The sequence below is a fragment of the Trichomycterus rosablanca genome, chromosome 3, assembly GCF_030014385.1.
Source record: "Trichomycterus rosablanca isolate fTriRos1 chromosome 3, fTriRos1.hap1, whole genome shotgun sequence".
Classification (NCBI taxonomy): Eukaryota; Metazoa; Chordata; class Actinopteri; order Siluriformes; family Trichomycteridae; genus Trichomycterus; species Trichomycterus rosablanca.
This window is the reverse complement of record NC_085990.1, coordinates 20,999,575-21,020,675: the sequence shown is the minus strand read 5'-3', so window position 1 is coordinate 21,020,675 and position 21,101 is coordinate 20,999,575. Positions and strand designations below refer to the sequence as shown.

At 39.0% G+C, this 21,101-nt stretch overlaps 1 protein-coding gene across 1 annotated transcript in view; it reads right to left on the bottom strand.

The window, feature by feature from the left end:
• Positions 1–21,101, bottom strand: part of zhx2a (zinc fingers and homeoboxes 2a) — a 33,422-nt gene that overhangs the window by 3,437 nt on the left and 8,884 nt on the right. The window contains exon 2 of the mRNA XM_062991020.1: positions 2,603–5,114. Within this exon, the coding sequence (XP_062847090.1) occupies positions 2,603–4,961 (2,359 nt within the window). The 5' untranslated portion in view covers positions 4,962–5,114. The remainder of the gene's footprint in view (positions 1–2,602; positions 5,115–21,101) is intronic.

Below are 21,101 nucleotides of genomic sequence, written 5' to 3'. Positions count from 1 at the left end.
CACTATAGGCAAACAAGGTGGATGCTGCTTTTAATTACTGAGTTCAAGGTGTTCTAGCCACACCAATGGCTAACCAAAGTATAAAACCAATTATATGTTTTCAACTTTGTGTACTTGGTCATGGTAGAAAAGGATGCCTTCTCCAGACATGGTCTGACGAGTTTAACATGGAGACACTCCTGCACAGAGAGCTGACCTCAAACCAGCTGAAATCCTTTGGAATAAATTGGAACTAGATTGTCAGGCAGGCCTTCGTGTATAACATCAGTGCCGGACCTCAGGAAGGCGCTTTGGGCTAACAATCTTGTGAGCCTTTCCAAAACAGTAGAATGGAGGCTGTTATAGCCACAAAGTACAGTGGTACCTTGTAACTCAACGTCCCCTAAACTCAAAATCTTCGAAACTCAACGCCCTTTGTCGAGACATTTGTACCCTTAAACTCAACGTGTGTGCGACTGCTGCTTTGCTCAGCGCTCGGCTTGAGCGGTGCAGTAAAATGTCATGCGAACATGAGACGAATCTGCATTTGTGTAGAATAACTGTCAGATTTACTCTGAAAGCTCCACGTTTCACTTTTAAACTTGTGTTACAGTCGGGATTCTGAGAAATTGTAAGAATCAGCTTTTCCGAAAGAGTCTAAAACGCTTATCATTAAAAAATAATGTAACTTAATGTATTAAAAGAGCGACACAGGTTTTATTGATTCGAGTCTAAGTGTCAAAAACAACCCCATTATTTTACATTAGCCTAAAATACATGCAGTTCCACGGGACCATGGAACACATTAACAGGTTTCCCATACATCGTTATGGGAAAAAATACCTTAAAACTCAACGTCTTTTAAACTCAACACCACTCTCAGAACCAACTGACGTTGAGTTTCAAGGTACCACTGTATATGTTTTACCTTTGGTGACATAATTTATTTTAAAAAGTGGTAATTACGTCAAATTTTAACAAGAGTAAAAAAATTTTTTATTATTTATTTAATTATTATTAATAAATTAATATATATATATATTTTTTTTTTTTTTTTTTTATTCTGGCAAAACAAAGGAACTCTCAGATTGCTGGACTCCAACTATGCTACTGAATAAAAAGATAAATAAATAAAAAATTTAAAAACAAGTAAAATTCCAATTAAAAAAACTCAAATTTTATTTTACTGCTAATCCATCAGTGTTAATTTCATTGACGAATGATTTGTCATAGTTTTCGTCAACGAACCTTTTTTTCATGACGAAAACGAGACGATGACTAAATAAAAACTACATAAAAGGATAAAAACTATGACGAAATGAATCGACACTTTCGTCAACGAATAAAAACGAGACGAAATTGTTTGGCAGGGACAACATCAAATCAGAACTGATTTAGTTTTGTGGAAGGTAGGGACAAGTTAGGAAGAGATCCAATCAGAACTACTTTAGCGTATGTGGAGGGGCGGGACAAGCCGGGTAGCCATCCAATCGGTACTAATCTTTTGCGGTACCGCGGCAAGACCACACTTGCACACATTTGATCTAAACCCGGGAAGACCAGACTAGCCTGTGAACTTTCTTTACTCATGGAACTAAGTTAACTCCACAATGTCAACAGGGAGAAAGAGGAGAGCCGATATATGGACACATCTCTCATTTGACGTCGTGAAAAACAAGACGATGTGTAAACCATGTGTGGCACTGCTGCTTTTACGGTACCCAGTTTTATAAAGAATGTAATATGCAATTTGTTATAAACAATGCATATACTTTTCAGGCAGAGCAGGCCTACTGGTCATTAATATTTTGTTATTGTTATGCTCAATAAGCAAGGTCAGGTAAATAAAGATGTTGTTTGAAATAAGTTAAATTTTAAACTGTTTTTGTGTGTATTGCACATTCAAACATTAATAATATTCCATAACTGGTTAAAATTTTTTCATTTTGTGTAAGTGTATATAATGACTTAAATAATTTAAGGGAACTGATGAAAAAGCATTTACATTTTACACCCTTTATATTTATTTTAGGGCGGCACGGTGGCTAAGTGGGTAACACTGTCGCCTCACAGCAAGAAGGTCCTGGGTTTGAACCCCAGCTGGGGCGGTCCGGGTCCTTTCTGTGTGGAGTTTGCATGTTCTCCCCGTGTCAGCGTGAGTTTCCTCCGGGTGCTCCGGTTTCCTCCCACAGTCCAAAGACGTGCAAGTGAGGTGAATTGAAGATACTAAATTTGTCCATGACTGTGTTCGATATAACCTTGAGAATCGAATAAACTTGTGTAATGAGTAACTACCGTTCCTGTCATGAATGTAACCAATGTGTAAAACATGACGTTAAAATCCTAATAAACAAACAAACATGTATTTTAGTCGACTGAATCGACTGTAGATTTAGTCGACTATATTCTTATGATAATTAGTCGACTAAAACTAGACTAAAACTAAAACAATTCAGATGACTAAATTATGCCTAAAACTAAATTACATTTTAGTCAAAAGACTTATGACTAAAACTAAATCAAAATTTGCTGTCAAAATTAACACTGTAATCCATTAAATGTATTTTTAGAATTTTAAAATACAGTGTACATGCTTTTAAAGAAGCTGAAATGTTGGACCAACCTTCCTTGATTTCTTCTGATACTGTGTGTTCTTGGGTCAAGATTTTAAAATTTGAGACCTCTTTTTGTGCCTCAGAATCTTTTCTTCCATTCTCAGCACCCATAGAAACCTTAATCCATCTCCCATTGTCCACAGTAACCAGTCCATGTTGGTCCTTTTTTATGCTGTCCTGTATGTTGTGACCAAGTTTACTGGCAACCCAGTTCACAATGTCCTGGTTGATGAGTTTCGACCTCTCCACCAGCTGCTCATCATCCTCTTGTTTTAGTAGCTTAGCCTCTTTAAAACTTCTCTGCAGAACACTTTGTGCTGGCTCTGTGCTGAGCAAGCTGTTCTGCTCATAGTGTTTTCTGTTGTTTAGACGCTCGTACTGCTCCATCCATTCCAAAGTTCCGTTCTTTAGTGCAGATCGGTTGTCCTTAAACCAGCGTACGATTTCTGTGCGAGGCAACCCTGTCTGAAGTTCCAGTTGGTTATATTCTTCTGGTGATGGCCATTGTGTTTGTGAAAAAACCTCTTTCAAAAGACAAAGAGACTTGCTGTCAATTTCCAAGTAAACGGATGTGGTTAACACGGGAAGAGGAGATGACCTGGTCCGATTTTCCTGCTCGTGTACACCATTGAAAGAACCTCTGTCAACTTTTTTAGAGCTCAAGGAGTTAAGCAGAGCTTTTTCAAGGTTGTCACGAAGAGCACGGCGCTCTGTAAACCACCCGTCAATTTCAGTTTTTGACAGTCTGGTGTCGGCTGCAAGGTTTTCAATCTCAACCTGTGAAGGAAAGCTAGTTTTCTGGAAACATTCCTCTAACATTTTCATTTGCTCGGATGATTTGCCTTTGACTCGTTCCAGAAGGGGAAACTTTGTAGCCACTGTTTTCTGAGGCTGATTTTCCTTCGAATTATGTGCTGCCCTATGGTTTCCAAGACGGTGATCACTGAACCACTTTTTGATCTCTCCCCATGAAAGTCCAGTCACCTCAATAAGGCGATACACTTCTTCATCATCAGGAAACTGGCACAGATTATAGCTAGCCATTAGCTCTTTCATCTGTTCTGGAGTTTTTTTGCACTCTGAGGAAATATTTTGTGTTGGTGAGGCAGCTTTAGAAGTGTTCTGGACTGTTTGGATTATTGAAGGCCTCTTTAACTCATGGGGAGAAATGGGGGACATGAGGGGTCTTTTAACAGCCTTCGCTGCTTGATTCGTAACTGTTAATGCAATGGGAGCAGACACTGCATTAGATCCATTGGCAACTGGTGTCAATACCAAGCTGGACTGTCCAAGAACTGTCTGAATAAGATTCTGGGAGGCTTTTGTGGATTGGGTTAAGTTGGCAGGTAAGACAGTAAATGCTTGCTGAAGAGGCTGAATTGTACCATTGAACATTTTCTTACGTGCCTCCTCAACCTCTTCCGGAGACCAGCTGATGCCTTGTTTTAGCCTTTGAGTCATAAACCAGACTTTTATTTGTTCCTCCGGGTGCTTAGAAGCTGCAGTGAGCCACGACAGCTCAGCTTGTGTAGGGTATGGGAACTTATTAAAAGAAGTAATGAGAGTCAGGTTGCCATCCAGGGATGCATTATATTTTGAGGTGTTCAGAGGGACAGCAATTTTTGGTACTGAACTGTAGTTAGGTGGACGCTGCAGGGATGGCATTATGTGCGAAAGGCCATCTTTTAGTGTTGCTTCTGGGATTATAACGGTTCCATTTACGTTGACTGCAGTTATTTGTTTTTTGGGTAGCTCTGGGATGAGTTTGTCCATTTGAACATCAACTAATATGCGCTTGCCATCACTTTTTGGTTTACTAAACTTTACTGCTGTGGATTTACTCAAGGTGGAAAAGTCATTTTGAGACTGGGGACTAGTTGCATCATATGTGAATGCACAGCTTGATCCTTCAATCGTTTGCTCCAGGATGGTCTGACTGTTTAGTTTAATTCGCTTGAACTTAAAATTGCTCTCTCCAGGATGGCATTTCTCATTGTGTTCGGTCAAGGAATCAAACTTTTTTGTGTTAAAGTTGCAAACGGCACACAGGTAAAGAGGATTAAGAATTACGTTAGGATGGTTGGAATCTACATGTTCCTTGAACTCATTAAGATTCTGTGTGGAGAAGGTACAGTATTTGCACTCGTAGCCTCCTTGTACTTTTTTCTGTGGCCCAATTTCTGTCTCAGGCTTTTCTGGATCAGTCATCTCAATCTCTGTATTTTTTTCATCCGTCTCGTTCTCACCAGAAGGAACATCTGAAGATCCATTTTCCATTGTGCTGTCTACACAGTCATCCATATCCTCATCAACCAAGTCATTCTGCCTGATCATGCAGGGGGTGGTTGACTTTCTTCGACTGGCCATGGCCTATCGTGAGACTGCGACAGTGCAGCCTTGATGAAGGACTGTCGGTGAAATATTGATGGTTCTCTGTCTGAGAAAATAAAATTTTTCTGCTGACTTTTAACGTCAGCTGCAGTGAGCGACTTCATGAGACTTCATCCCAGGCCACACAATCTAAATGAAAGAAAAAATTAAAATAAAACAACATTAGGTATAATTACGCTTAAATGAAATAAAAAAATTTAATACACAATTTTAAATATACATGTTTTAAATAATACATTACATGGCCAAAAGTATGTAGTCATCTGACAACAAACTTGCAGCTATAAAAGCTACTGTTTTGTGTAGGTCCCCCTTAATCCCCTCAGAGGCACTATGGCAAGCTGCTCGGAACTGTGTTTGACACCTCATAGTCGGCATGAACTTTTTCCAGCATCTTGAGCTATAATAGCTCTCATGTGGAATCAGAATAGACAGGCTAGCCTTTACTCCCTGTGCGCATAAATTAGCCATAAGTGCAATTTACCAGTTCTCCTTCCTTGGACCACTGTCAATAGGTACGAACCACAGCATGCCATGTTGTCTAGCCACAACAATTCGCCCCTTGTCAAAGTCGCCTATCCTTGCGCTTGGCCATTTTTCCTGCTTCAAACACTGTTTGCTTGCTTCCCACCATTCAAGAGGTGCAACTATATCAAGTCAGTCAATGTTATTTAGTTTACCTGTCTGTGGTTTTATTATTTACTTCACCTGTCTGTAGTTTTAATGTTGTGGCTGATCAGTGTATCTTCCATAAGATTTCAGAGTGTGTACACAATCAGCCAAAAAAGTTTTTGTGACACCTGTTAGCAATGGGTGTGTCTAAAACACCTGATCACAATAATATGAAGGAGTGTCCACATATTTTACCCATACAGTGTATACAAAGTACATGCAAAATAATTGATGATGTTAAAGAAAATAGATTATTTAAACTATTAACTGCCATTAATTTCTTTACTATTAATATAAATATACACTATTCATTTTTTCCAATTACTCGACTGCATTTTACTTCCCCTCTACTGCTGCTGACCTCCACTCCTGATCAAGCAGAGCCGTGACTAACACACACTCCCTCCGACACGTGCAGTAGCCGACTGCCTATTTTCATGAGGCTGGTTCACATGGCACTTAGTATTGTCCGCATAGGCACCCGGCCTGCCCGTAGCAGAGCTGAGATTCATACTCAAGAGTTTGAGTGGTCAGCTCTGGACACTTTATTTTTTAGTTACGACAGAAGATCAGTGAAATCTGTTACAAATTGCTCTTAAAGTCACCCTTACTTTTCTTCTAACTGAACTTAGTATTTCTATCTGAAGACAAGAGAACAAATGATCAAATGCACAGAAAAACTAAAATAAAGGTGGTGATACGAAACCTTTTTAAATGTGGTAATTTAATTTTTTCACAAACTTAAACTTTGGTCACACAATCGTCACAACCTCATAAATATAAGGTCTGGTCAGTCATAGTCACAGCAGGGCTTCATTAAAAATGAAGGCAAATATCATTTTTATCATGTACTTGGAGCAATAACACTGGCTAATACACACGTGTCTCATCACAAGCTATGAAATAGTAGAGACTGTTGGACGTTTGTGGAGAAAGAGACTGCCTGAGGCAAAAATAAAATGTGTGCCGGTTGATTGTTAAACTGTTAACCTTCCTCAAGCTTGGTACAGACGTTAGTGTTTCACTACAGCATAGAGTTATAAAATATGCATGAAGCTAGAGTCATCTCATTTCTCACCCTCCACTCCAGCAGAACCAGATAATGAATGCTGGTCTATTTTGTCCAGGGTAATTGAGCAGAAATGGCTCATTTTCTGCCTATATTTTCTTCTAATAGTTTTTAGCAGGTGTGTGTTTTTACACTGTAGTCTGTACTAGAGTAAAGAATTGTTTACTGAGGGAAGCACTTCTGTAAATTACTATGGGTGAGAGCATCTGCTAAATGCTGGCTTTACTGCTAAAACCACAAATAATATGCTCGTTTGAAGCATGCTCATTTATTATCTTCTCCCTTTCCTTTCATCAGTTAGCACTTTGACAATCTCAAAAAAATGCAGCATTAGGAATGCAACTGAAGGTCATACTGAATTGAGTATCATTGCATCATGGTTTTTTTGATTAGATTAGATTCAACTTTGTCCTTACACATGTACAAATACAAGGCAACGAAATTCAGTTTTGCATCTAATGCCAAGTTCACACCTCATGACTTTCCAAGTCGCCAGGTCGCTGTACAGTTCACACTACACAACTGGATCTCTTGAAATCGGGATTCTCTTAAGTCGGTGTGTATTTCACACTACACGACTGATCGGCGATAGGGGGTTTCACACTACACAATCTATCACCAACTGAAATCGCAGATGAGCTTCTCTGCTCTCCCAAACTACGTTTTGTCACAAAAAACAAACGTGAGAAGTGACGAGGGGTTTAATGATACCACGTCCAAAAATGCACGTCAACAATAAGCGAGCAATCAAAGTTGTTAATGCGCTGATGTGCAGCGTTAAATCAAGGAAAAAATTTTAATGAATCTGAGTGGATTTGGCTACGCGAACAGCGTGGATTGTTCTGTAGTGAGTTGGAGGTTACTAAACTTTATTTGCAATGCAACGATAAGGTCAGAAATAATGTAAAACTTGTGTGTGCCGATGTATTCTGATATAAACTATATTATGCCCCTGTCCCTCCCCTGCGTTTCCCCTAACACCGTATCTTGTGTTCTCATTGGCTGTTCGACATAGCACTAACTGCCAGTCGGGCAACTCAGATCTAGATAACTGACATTCTAGAAATCTCACTTCAGTCGCTCGGATCGAGTTGTTGGGTAGTTCACACATAGCGATTGAGAGCCAAGTTTCGATCGCCGAGTGAACGCTGAGTTGCTCCTGAGCCGGCAAATCTAGCGCCGCCGACCAGTCGGCAAGCGAAAATCAGGGCAAAAAACGTGTAGTGTGAACTAGGCATAACCAGAAGTGCAATAAGAAGCAAGTGCAGGATGTACAGTATCTACATATACATTATTTACAGGATACGGGCAGTGGTATGAACAAGATATACAGGTGAACATATTATTGAATGTACTATAAACATGATATATAGATGGGAGTGCTATAGACAGTATAAATATTAGCAAGTTTACATTTATTAAAAGGTACTGTAAATAAAGCTTTTGGAAGATTCATTTTAGAAATGTGTGTCGTCATTCGTTACTGAAAAATATTTCGCTTTGTAGTGATGCTTTTACAATCTGACTGATCACATTATTGCATGGTTAATGAAGCTAGACAGCAAATGCCCATTATTTTAGCCCCATCTTAAATGTCTAGGATCAGATATTTACAGCAATTAATTTTATTGTCAGATTTTTCTTTAGTATTTTTGGTAGGTTTAGTACTAGGGTTGCCAATATCAATAAGTATCAGTATCTGTGTAGATACTGGCACTGAAGAGCAGTATCAACATCAGACAAAGAGAGTACCAATATTATGCCAACTTTAACAAATTCCATTTTAACAAATTCTATTTTTATTTCAAATTCTATTCCATCACAACCCCCCTGCCCCCCATCTGCAGCTACCGTCTATTGCTGTAGCCCACCACCACTGAGATTCAGGTTCGAAAACCTCAGCAGTTTTATACACATAAAACCATAGCAGTGTCACACACGAAAACCACAGCAGTGTTATATACAGTGGGGAAAATAAGTATTTGATCCCCTGCTGATTTTGTAAGTTTACCCCCTTACAAAGACTTGAACAGTCTATCATTTTCATGGAAGGTTTATTTTAACAGAGAGACAGAATATCAACAAAATATCCAGAAAAAAAAAACATTAAATAAAGGTTATAAATTAATTTGTATTTAATTAAGAGAAATAAGTATTTGATCCCCTACCAACCAGCAAGAATTCTGACCCCCACAGACCGGTTATGTGCCCATGAGGCACACAAATTAGTCCTATCGCTGTATAAAAGACTCCTGTCACAGAATCAGTTTCTTCCGTTCAAATCTCTCGACCACCATGGGCAAGACCAAAGAGCTATCAAAGGACATCAGGGACAAGATTGTAGACCTGCACAAGGCTGGAATGGGCTACAAGACCATCAGCAAGAAGCTTGTTGAGAAAGAGACCACTGTTGGTGGGATAATTCGAAAATGGAAGAAATACAAGATCACAGTCAATCACCCTCGCTCTGGAGCTCCATGCAAGATCTCAAATGGTGGGGTAAGAATAATTCTGAGAAAGGTGAGGTCAGTCCAGAATTACACGGGAGGAGCTTGTCAATTATCTCAAGGGAGCTGGGAGCAGAGAAATGCTGGATATGACCCCAAGAACACCATCCCCACTGGGCATTTCTCTGCCTCCAAACACGGCGAGTGGAGTTGATGCCAAAGAGCTAAATTTTTGTCTCATCTGGCCATATCACATTCTCCCAAGCTTTCTCTGAATCATTCAGGTGTTCACTGGCAAACTTCAGACGGGCCTGTACATGAGCCTTCTTGAGCAGAGGGACTTTGCGGATCTCTGCAGGATCTCAATCCATTACGGCGAAGTGTGTTACTAATGGTTTTCTTGGTGACTGTGCTCCCAGCTCCCTTGAGATCATTGACAAGCTCCTCCGGTGTAATTCTGGGCTGACCTCACCTTTCTCAGAATCATTCTTACCCCACCAGGTGAGATCTTGCATGGAGCTCCAGAGCGAGGGCGATTGACTGTGATCTTCTATTTCTTCCATTTTCGAATTATCGCACAAACAGTGGTCTCTTTCTCACCAAGCTTCTTGCTGATGGTCTTGTAGCCCATTCCAGCCTTGTGCAGGTCTACAATCTTGTCCCTGATGTCCTTTGATAGCTCTTTGGTGTTGCCCATGGTGGTCGAGTGATTTGAATGGGAGAAACTGATTCTGTGACAGGAGTCTTTTATACAGGGACAGGACTAATTTGTGTGCCTCATGGGCACATAACCGGTCTGTGGGGGTCAGAATTCTTGCTGGTTGCTAGGGGATCAAATACTTATTTCCCTTAATTAAATACAAATTAATTTATAACCTTTATTTAATGTTTTTTGTTGATATTCTGTCTCTCTCTGTTAAAATAAACCTTCCATAAAAATTATAGACTGTTCAAGTCTTTGTAAGGGGGTAAACTTACAAAATCAGCAGGGGATCAAATACTTATTTTCCCCACTATATACACATATACACACACATCCAATATAAAAAAAAAAATCCAACACACACACAGGCCTATCCAAATTCATTTTTCCAGTCAAACCCTACCTGTGCTTAGTAGATGGTAAAGTCAGGCCATAAAGATCATATTTTTTATTGTTATATTGATGCAATTGTTTCCCTTTTTTTTCTCAATCCAGCCAGATTATATCCCTCCTCATCACGGCAGACCTCTTCTCTGACCAAGGCATAATGTACCTAAGACATGGCCCCTCTGACACACATGTAGCAGCCAACCACACAAGTTTATCTGCCTGAAGTGAATTATTCCAAATCTTTTTTTAGGCGCATTGAATATTGAAGAATCCCTTTGGCTCTCCCACCCTCAGACATGGTCAATTTTGTCTGTACAGGACAGTGGTAGTCTAGTGCATTAGACTGCTAGTGGATTAGACTACTGCACCACATGAAGTCCTTGGTTTACAAATTATTAAAAGGTATTGTAAATAAAGCTTTTGGAAGATTCATTTTAGAAATGTGTGTCGTCATTCGTTACTGAAAAATATTTCACTTTGTAGAAGTGATGCTTTTACAATCTGACTGATCACATTATTGCATGGTTAATGAAGCTAGACAGCAACTACTAGACATCAACTACCTAGCAACTACCCATTATTTCAGCCTTGGAAGTCCTTGGTTGTTAAGTGATCATCTTATTGTTGGCACTAAAACATCTGTCCAAACCTTTATCGGGTTATACTAAAAGTGTTCTGCAGTAACATGGGGGATTCTTTGTTGTTCTAATAAGATTGTTAAGGCCTCTGATAAAATGTTGGCCTTTCTCCCTCAGCCGGGCAGGTTTGCTGCTGCACCATAGGGTTGAAACTTCCAGACAATACTCACAATGATGTCTCTATGGTTGTGGAAGATCTTTGGTTTTTACCATGGTTGCACAAAAAAAAAAAAAAAAAAAAAAAAAAAAGGCAAAAAAAAAAAATACTTGAACACTTCAATATCTGAGTGGTGTTATAACACATCACAGCTGGAAAAATTAAGGGTCGTTATTAGGTTCCCAATGGTTTAGTTATGTTAAAATATCCTGCTTTTCTAAAATATTACAACATTCACTTTTTTGTTCCTTTGCTGTATCATTCAACTGACACATTTACAATAATGACATTTAGCAGACACATTTATCCAAAGCAACTTACAGTACTGTGACAGCATGCAATTGAAGGTTAAGGTCCTTGATCAAAGGCCCAACAGCAGCAACCTGGCAGTGGTGGGGCTTGAACCATTGATCTGATTATTAGTCCAGTACCGTAACCGCTAGGCTACAAATGACAACTAATAAAAACTTAGTTTAAAGCAAAATCTAGTTTAGTGTTATGAATCCTTTCTTTGGGTTGGATTGGGTTGACTTAAAATGCTACAGAAATAACTGGCATTTTACATCCAGCCCCCAGCTACATCTTTTATCTATTCATAATAAGTATTAAAAACTGTACCAGGAATAAAAAGGGTTAAAAATATGTAGCCATTCAAGTATTTTTTTTTCCTGTGCACACAGTAATTTTGTTTCTTGTAAAGAATAACCACAAAGTTGCTCTCTCAAATCAAACTGCCAGCAACTAGCCTGAATAATAATACAGCAGTTCGTAGTACAAGTAAACCCAAAATTATCCAAAAACTAAATATTAAAAACATGCGGCTACATTTAACAGCAAATTACATACTACTACATAAAAGCAGGAAGCTTTTACAGTTTCTGCTACATCTATTAGAAAGGATCTAAACAGAGCTCTCACACAGGGTTGGCAGAGGGTGGTGGAAAGATAGAGACGATGAGCATTATGTGTGTTTCTGTTGGCTGAGCCACATCGCTCCATGAGAGGAGGTTTGTGTTACCGCTGTGTGAGGAGGTGGAGACTAAGTGAGTTTTTTCAATACTGTGCAGTGCAGGGGGTGCATCTGGGATCGAGGCAGAATTCATTTAAATCTCATCAGATGGGGCCAAGGAACTCTGCACCACCACATAGGAACTTGCATCAGATGTACACAAGTACACAAAATCAATGCATCCAACAATAAGGAAAGATTATTCAACTTATCCAATGGTAAGTTAATCATAAGGAAGTCCAATTGATATTTATATAAAACTATACAAAATATAAAAGAAATGACAAATTGCTCTGATTAATCTCCTCTGAAGGTTTTTTAACATGAATTCCTCAGGTTTCTTTGGGTTTTTGGGTACTCAGAGAATGGGCAAAAAATATATTCCCACACACATATACTGGGCCTCCTGGGTTGCCATGGAAACGGCCCTAGGCATTGAGGGTGGGAGGGTTTTTCTCGCCAGAGGTCCAGATGAAGATCTGCATTATTCCGCATTCCTATTTTTGGTTTTGGGTTGAAATCCACAGTAGAAGAATGTGAATAAAACTATTTATACTGTTCTAAAAAAACTACATCCATTTTTACACTGCCAGTGTACAATCTGGTGAGGTATGCAATGAGGACATGATTTCCAGCTTACAGTCTTACATCTAAAATTAAATCCATTTTTATCAACCGATTAGTTCTGATCGAGGGAGGTTCAGTTCCACCAGGAAACAAAGGGCACAAAGTAGGAATACCCTGGTCAGGGCACCAATTCATCACAGGGCTTTGTACATCCTCCCAGACATAGCCAATTAAGTCTGTGACGCCCAGCCGGCCGATAGCACTGCTGGAATTCAAACCCATAGCTTGGAAAGGGTGGGCTAGCGTAATAGAATGTTGCACCATCCAAGTCCCCTTACATCTAAAAATGGATAGACCAGACATTTAACAGTACGATATAAATACTGCCAAGGCTGTTAGGTAAATAAAAAACAAATTAAAATTAAAATGTTAACTTTTCACTTTTGAAGCTAAAGGAATACCTGCCATAAAACCTACTTCATCATGCTACGATCATTCTGGCAACCTTTATTCTAAACGCACTAAGCATTAAAATAGCTCATCAAAATGAGTGGGCATAATGCATATTCACTTGGTTATATAAATGGTTCATCTGTTACTATTTGCAAGCAATCCTACACTGATTTGCCTGTTTTTGTCATCAGTGGGCAGACATGATTTTGGCTAAAAGGATCAAATCCTAGCCTATATCAACAAGCTTAGTATTTTGACTTTTACAAGATCTAATTATGTTTGGTTTACTTTCAGTAAGCCCAGTATTTTCAACTTCTTCCACTCACACATATGTCTAGAACAAAAATTTTGTTCTTATAAACCCAAGTGAATTCTAACAAGAAAACCTTGCAGCTACAAAACACCAATGACTCAGTCCAGACGTCATCAATGTTGGGAACTGCAATGAGGCATTCAAGGGAAAGTAAACGACACCGAAACTAGTGTACAATTCATTTTTAATACAGCTGATGGTACTTCAGAGTATGAAACAAATATTACAGATTGATTCATAAACAACATGTTCTCTCATAAGTGGTAAATAAAGCAGTTCTAGCTTATTGGCAGGTTATAAGTGCCTTTTTACCTTATTAGTAACCACTGCTAATGAATACAAGCATTAGTGTTTTACAAGCACTAGTTGTCACATTTGATCTGCTCCAGTACTTCAAATAATTCTGTATATGCAATATAAATAAAGACCTACCTGATTCAATTAATAAACCATTCCCTGTGTAACATTTTTGCTGTAAAATTCAAAATGTAAGGTTTGTGTTCAGCAATCTAAAATTTTTTATTCACGTAGAGTATGATATATGAGGCACAATATGCAACATTAGCAATAATAGAGCAATTAAGTTAGTGTAACAGACCTTTCTGTGGTGTAGTGTGCCAAAAAATTTTTGATGTATGTGTTTATGTATTGAGTACATTTTGTTCCATAATCAATGAAAAAGTGTGCTTCTCTACACGTCTGTAGTCTGTGCTGCGCCTCAAAAAAAGCAAGCCAGTAAAGTATTATGCTCCTGATAGTTTGTCTATGTACAGTTTATTTCTTTCTTTATAAACTCAGCAAACTCTAAAGATGCTCGGTTACTCTACCAATCGGTTTAGGGATGCATCAATACCATTTTTTCCCAACCGAGTACAAGTACATGCATTTTTGTACTTGCCAATACCGATACCAATACCTATTTAGAATACCGTTTTTTTTTTAAACAAAAACACACGTGAGAAGTGACGAGGGGTTTAATGATACCACGTCCAAAAATGCACGTCAACAAGTAGCGAGTGATCAAAGTGTTTGTGCGCTGATGTGATGAAATCAAGGAGGAAAAATAAATGAATCTGAGTGGATTTGGCAACACGAATAGCATGGATTGTTCTGTAGTGAGTTGGAGGTTAATAAATATTTTTGCAATGTTGGTGTTTTGTTGTTATGTTTTTTAGAGAACGATCAGGTCAGAAATACTGTAAAACTTGTGTGTGCCGGTGTATTCTGAAATAAACTATATTATCCCCCTGTCCCACCTGTTTACACTCCTCTCCTGCGTTTCCCCTCACACCGTATCCTGCGTTCTCATTGGCTGTTCGACATGTCACTCATTCCCAGTCGCACATCTCAGATCAGATATCTGACGTGCTAGAAAACTCGATCCGGTCGCCAAGCACCGAGCAAAAATCAGGGCAAAAATCGTGTAGTGTGAACTAGGCATAACGCAGCAACGTGCACTAGGCACACGGTATCGGATGTTTAGTATCGGAGTACGAGTACAAGTTAATGAGCGCGGTATCGGGCAAATACCCGATACCAGTATCGGTACTCATGCATCTCTAAATCGGTTAGACAAAATGTTTGAGAAGTCGAAGTCTAAAGCAGCTAAAGTAACTGAGTTTGGAACACTCCCAACTGATTATGTGGACGCGAGGGGGGGGGTGAGACACAACACAAAAATTAATTAGTTAATGAGTGTTATTTAATGACTGCCGTGAAACATAACACTTTTCTTTAAAAAAATCTGTGAAATCTGTTATTTTTTAAAAACAAGGTCCATCTAACATACTAGATCATCAGCTATCAACCAACTGAGAGCCTACACAAACATGATTGGCTGTTTCTGTTAAGAGGAAGTGTCAAAGAAATTCCTAATTGCTGCTACAACTGCAGCCTCTGCTGTGTGATCAAAGGCATCTGCCCAGTGCATGACTCTCCATAAACAACACTGCTTTGCTGCCAACTGCACACAGGTCAGAGGACGCATGGTAGCTACAGCCCTCCTCTGTCAAGGTAGGGGTCTAACGCAGTGGGGGGAGGATACAATTGGGTAGATACAACCAGATTTGTTCCAGTATAAAGCTTACCCTTTCATATTAACTACGCTAATGTTGCCAGGAACAGCGTGTTTAATTGGAACATATAATTAAGCGTTCACTCGCAAATCAGTATAAAACCTACATTCTGAATGATAAACATAAAAACAGTGAGCAGAGGCAGTTTGTCTTACTGTTCTACATCACTGCTATGTCACCACTATAGTAATAGCACATTCACTACATTACCATTGTTTCATTACCATTACGGTCACATTTACTACACTACTGCCACTTTCACACCATGTAAACCCCTTCCTTTATATAAAAAAAATCACTGCACAGCTTGTTTGTTTGACTCTTTCTATGCTGAAGTGATCAGGCACTGTTTAGAACAATGGTTGTAAATGACAGTTACATAATGTTATTAGGTTGTGGTTTGTGTGTTTTGGGCCTTTTCTGCTTCAGCATGACTTCACAATAACACAAAGCTGGTATTTGTACATTTTTTCCTGCATTACCGTGTGTTTCTTAGACAGATCTAATGTATTGCCTGCAACATTTAAACACAAGACAGATACACTGTGCTGCTTTGTAAATGTGTTGTTGATAAACCAATTCAAATAGGGGCTGGTGTATTTTGAGTAGTTAAGTGTTGCTTAGCTACTTGATGCTTTACCCAATTCCCTATACACCCAAAACATCAGAAACAGACATCTTCTCAAAGTAAAACTGTTAATAAGCATTAAAAGGCTGATCAATCCATCTCTAATTTAAAGCATGCCTTATTGGTATTATGGGAACAAATGTGTGTTAAACATTTTTTTCACACCATTACACCAACACCATCAGCCTAAACTGTTAACAAAACAGTTATTTACGTCCGATTAACAGGCAAAAACCAAAATGTATCAGGCTAGGCAAGTTTTCTGTAACATGTGCCCACCGTGGCATCAAATTTCCTATACTACAATTGAAAAAATCTAAAATAGTGTGCTCCGCTTAAAACAATGGTGCAGTGGTCTATTATGGTAGCTCACCACCACTAAGACTGCTATGATAGGTTTGAATCTTAGTGGTGCTATCAGCCAGCCAGATATCTATACAGACATAACTGGCTATGTTTGATGATGGGGGATGGCCGAAGCCCTGCAATAGATTAGCATCCTGTTTAGGGACTCGCTGAAATCCTGACTAGTATAAAGTGGTTGATGAACTGAACTGAACTGGTTGATGAACTGAAGTGGTTGAAATGAAGAAAAACATTATTTAAAAGCAGCAGGATTGCTTTTATTTAAATAAAGAAAACTAAATAAAAATTACACATCGAACAAGATCAACAGATCATCAGTGACAGCCGTGAAAACAGATGGCAATACTATCTCACCACTGGAAGAAACCTATCTTTACATTATTAGCAGAAACAAGTCATATGTATATTCATATAACCAGCGTAAGCACATGTCCATACTGCAACTTGTCAATCAGATGTCTATAATGTCCCACCAGCATAAACAATGCCTGTATCATGTCCATATATTTTCACCAGCTTAACAATTTGCATACTATGTTTACACTGTAAACTAGAAATGCATTTTTTCCCAAATTAACTGATTACCGGCCATCATTAAATCAATGGTTAACCTTGGACTAAGATGATTATTCCAACCCTTTAAAATATTAAACACATCAGTGAGTCTTATATAAACAAAGCATTAGGCTTTATTAAACAGAAGAAAAACAGCTTGATGTGAAAGCCATGTAAAACAGTAGCAAAGATATAAAAAGCATGACCAGACAGATGCAAAACTATTGCAGCGAGCACTTCATTACAACCAAATCAACAACAGAAGCCTGCAGATGATGCAAAATATCCTGTTAAAATTTGTTGAAAATTATACACACATTCGCATGTGATAAATTTAATATAATTACCTTCATGGTCATTTTAATGCAAAGTAATGTCTAGTTCAATCCTTAGGAGGGATGCCCATATGCTTTTGGCTATATATTGCATTTTCAAACCTAGAAATTAGCAAACAAATTTTAGCTCTGCAAAATGTTAGATTAGCCAAATCAAAGTGTATTTCCTACAGGAATCACAGTTAAAAATACAAAATCAGCTGGCTGTCAGTATTTACTTTAACGCTAATAAATTATTCTTCAATCTGGAACACAACTGTTGACCTAAATAGTAGTGAAATACTACAGCTTCAATGGATCAATACTTGACTAAATAAGCTTTTTTTTAGCTGTAAACCAATTATCATCCCTTTATACTGTCTGATGCTTTTAGTATACTGCTTTTAGACCTGGCTTGTAGCTAATCCACTTATAGCACAGTAATCATTTACTGTGTGCCACACTGGTGCTTTGTGGCAATGAAAATGCATCAACTTGTCCATAAGATTGGCAGGAGCCTCGGCAATTGGTAGTTTAGCAGTTAAGGTTCTTGTGATCGAAAGGTTGTCTGTTAAAAGGTCAGGATTTTCAGAAAGGTTATGAAGCTTAATTGTTTATGTTTTATCTATTTTAATCTTTTTAATAGAAGCATCTGCTAAATAAATGAACGTAAATACACCATATGGACCAACGTATGTGGACGTCTGACCATGTGCTTGTTGGACATCAAATGCCAGAACCACTGGCATTAATATTAAATAGCACACACCAGACTTGTCTGAAAAGGCTTTCCACAAGTGACGGATTTTGTGTCAGGCACTGATTTTGGCCAAGAAAACTGACTCACAGTCAACATTCCGATCAATCAATGAGATTAAGATCAGGGCTCTGTGCAGGTCACTAGAGGTACTCTACACCAAAACTCATCAAGCCATATCTCTATGCACCTTGTTTCATTTACAGGAACACAATCACAGTAAAACAGGAAAGAAAGAAAAGGAAACAAATTCCTGTGCTGCTAGTTGTGCCATCCTGACCAGACTTAGACTTCTAGGATACTATAGCACCCAGTTATTCATTTTATAAAGCTGATTTTAAACACCAGTTAGCAGTGGATAAATCACCTGGACTTGAAATAATACTTTTGGTTAAATAGTGTACATTTTAATAATATACTGTAGGGATATTATGGGGAAATTTCTCTTCAACACCATAAAATGTCTTGAAAAATTCCAGTTGGGAAATGTAAAATAAAAACAGAAGACCCTGGCATTTGAGGTTTTACTTTTAACTACACTTAATTGCATAGGATGCAAAGCCATTTAAACCATAGTCTTCAGCTACACAAACATATGGGGTATTTCTTTTCACTTACTACTCTTGCACCATACAATATTTAGGGTAGTCAGGCCCCTCCAGCACATACCAAATATGTCTTGGCATATTAATGTTATAAAAAAACATGACTGATACCCTCTGTATAGCTCTGTGGTGTTACGCTTTAAATAAAAACCCACCAGTCAGAGATGGCTTCCTCTGGGAAGGAGGCTTATAATCAAGTACAGGTCCAGTGCTACTTTTATGCCCCTCTGTGCACCTTAACAGAAAATAACTCCACTGTTTACTAGTGCAATTTAAAAATACTGACAAATCCCCAATTAAGGAACTGGTTTTCCCTTTTTTAAAACACACCATACAATAATGTACAAACCTCATTTCCCAAAAAGTTGTACCTTTTGCATTTTGTAAATATAAACACCTATATGCATTTTTTACAACTTTAAGTGCACAGGTTTTGTGTTACATGAGGGGAAAATAAATAACCAAAAAAGACATTGCCTTGAGGGCAACATATGTCTCTCTAAAGTGATGTTTTTTATGATGTACAGTGTATCACAAAAGTGAGTACACCCCTCACATTTCTGCAAATATTTCATTATATCTTTTCATGGGACAACACTATAGACATGAAACTTGGATATAAGTTAGAGTAGTCAGTGTACAGCTTGTATAGCAGTGTAGATTTACTGTCTTCTGAAAATAACTCAACACACAGCCATTAATGTCTAAATAGCTGGCAACATAAGTGAGTACACCCCACAGTGAACATGTCCAAATTGTGCCCAAATGTGTCGTTGTCCCTCCCTGGTGTCATGTGTCAAGGTCCCAGGTGTAAATGGGGAGCAGGGCTGTTAAATTTGGTGTTTTGGGTACAATTCTCTCATACTGGCCACTGGATATTCAACATGGCACCTCATGGCAAAGAACTCTCTGAGGATGTGAGAAATAGAATTGTTGCTCTCCACAAAGATGGCCTGGGCTATAAGAAGATTGCTAACACCCTGAAACTGAGCTACAGCATGGTGGCCAAGGTCATACAGCGGTTTTCCAGGACAGGTTCCACTCGGAACAGGCTTCGCCAGGGTCGACCAAAGAAGTTGAGTCCACGTGTTCGGCGTCATATCCAGAGGTTGGCTTTAAAAAATAGACACATGAGTGCTGCCAGCATTGCTGCAGAGGTTGAAGACGTGGGAGGTCAGCCTGTCAGTGCTCAGACCATACGCCGCACACTGCATCAACTCGGTCTGCATGGTCGTCATCCCAGAAGGAAGCTGACGCACAAGAAAGCCCGCAAACAGTTTGCTGAAGACAAGCAGTCCAAGAACATGGATTACTGGAATGCCCTGTGGTCTGACGAGACCAAGATAAACTTGTTTGGCTCAGATGGTGTCCAGCATGTGTGGCGGCGCCCTGGTGAGAAGTACCAAGACAACTGTATCTTGCCTACAGTCAAGCATGGTGGTGGTAGCATCATGGTCTTGGGCTGCATGAGTGTTGCTGGCACTGGGGAGCTGCAGTTCATTGAGGGAAACATGAATTCCAACATGTACTGTGACATTCTGAAACAGAGCATGATCCCCTCCCTTCGAAAACTGGGCCTCATGGCAGTTTTCCAACAGGATAACGACCCCAAACACAACCTCCAAGATGACAACTGCCTTGCTGAGGAAGCTGAAGGTAAAGGTGATGGACTAAACCCAATTGAGCACCTGTGGCGCATCCTCAAGTGGAAGGTGGAGGAGTTCAAGGTGTCTAACATCCACCAGCTCCGTGATGTCATCATGGAGGAGTGGAAGAGGATTCCAGTAGCAACCTGTGCAGCTCCAGTAGCAACATGGTGAATTCCATGCCCAGGAGGGTTAAGGCAGTGCTGGATAATAATGGTGGTCACACAAAATATTGACACTTTGGGCACAATTTGGACATGTTCACTGTGGGGTGTACTCACTTATGTTGCCAGCCATTTAGACATTAATGGTTGTGTGTTGAGTTATTTTCAGAAGACAGTAAATCTACACTGCTATACAAGTTGTACACTGACTACTCTAAGTTATATCCAAGTTTTATTTCTATAGTGTTGTCCCATGAAAAGATATAATAAAATATTTGCAGAAATGTGAGGGGTGTACTCACTTTTGTGATACACTGTATGTTTTTTAAGTATTCCTAAGCCCATGTGGATAAATTTATAAGAGTAGCATGACTCTGCAATGGTGTCTGAGGACTCGAAGGTCTACAGTGGATTATCCAGATTCCCTGTTTTTTTTTTTTTTTTTTTTTACAAATGCAGACAATGGCAAAGGAAATCTGCAATGTTTGTGCAAATGGAGGTCCAACCAGATATGTAATGCCTCCATATAGTCCTTTGTGTAAAACAATGCTGTGGTGTGTTTATATTAAACATGCTGAAAATGAAAGT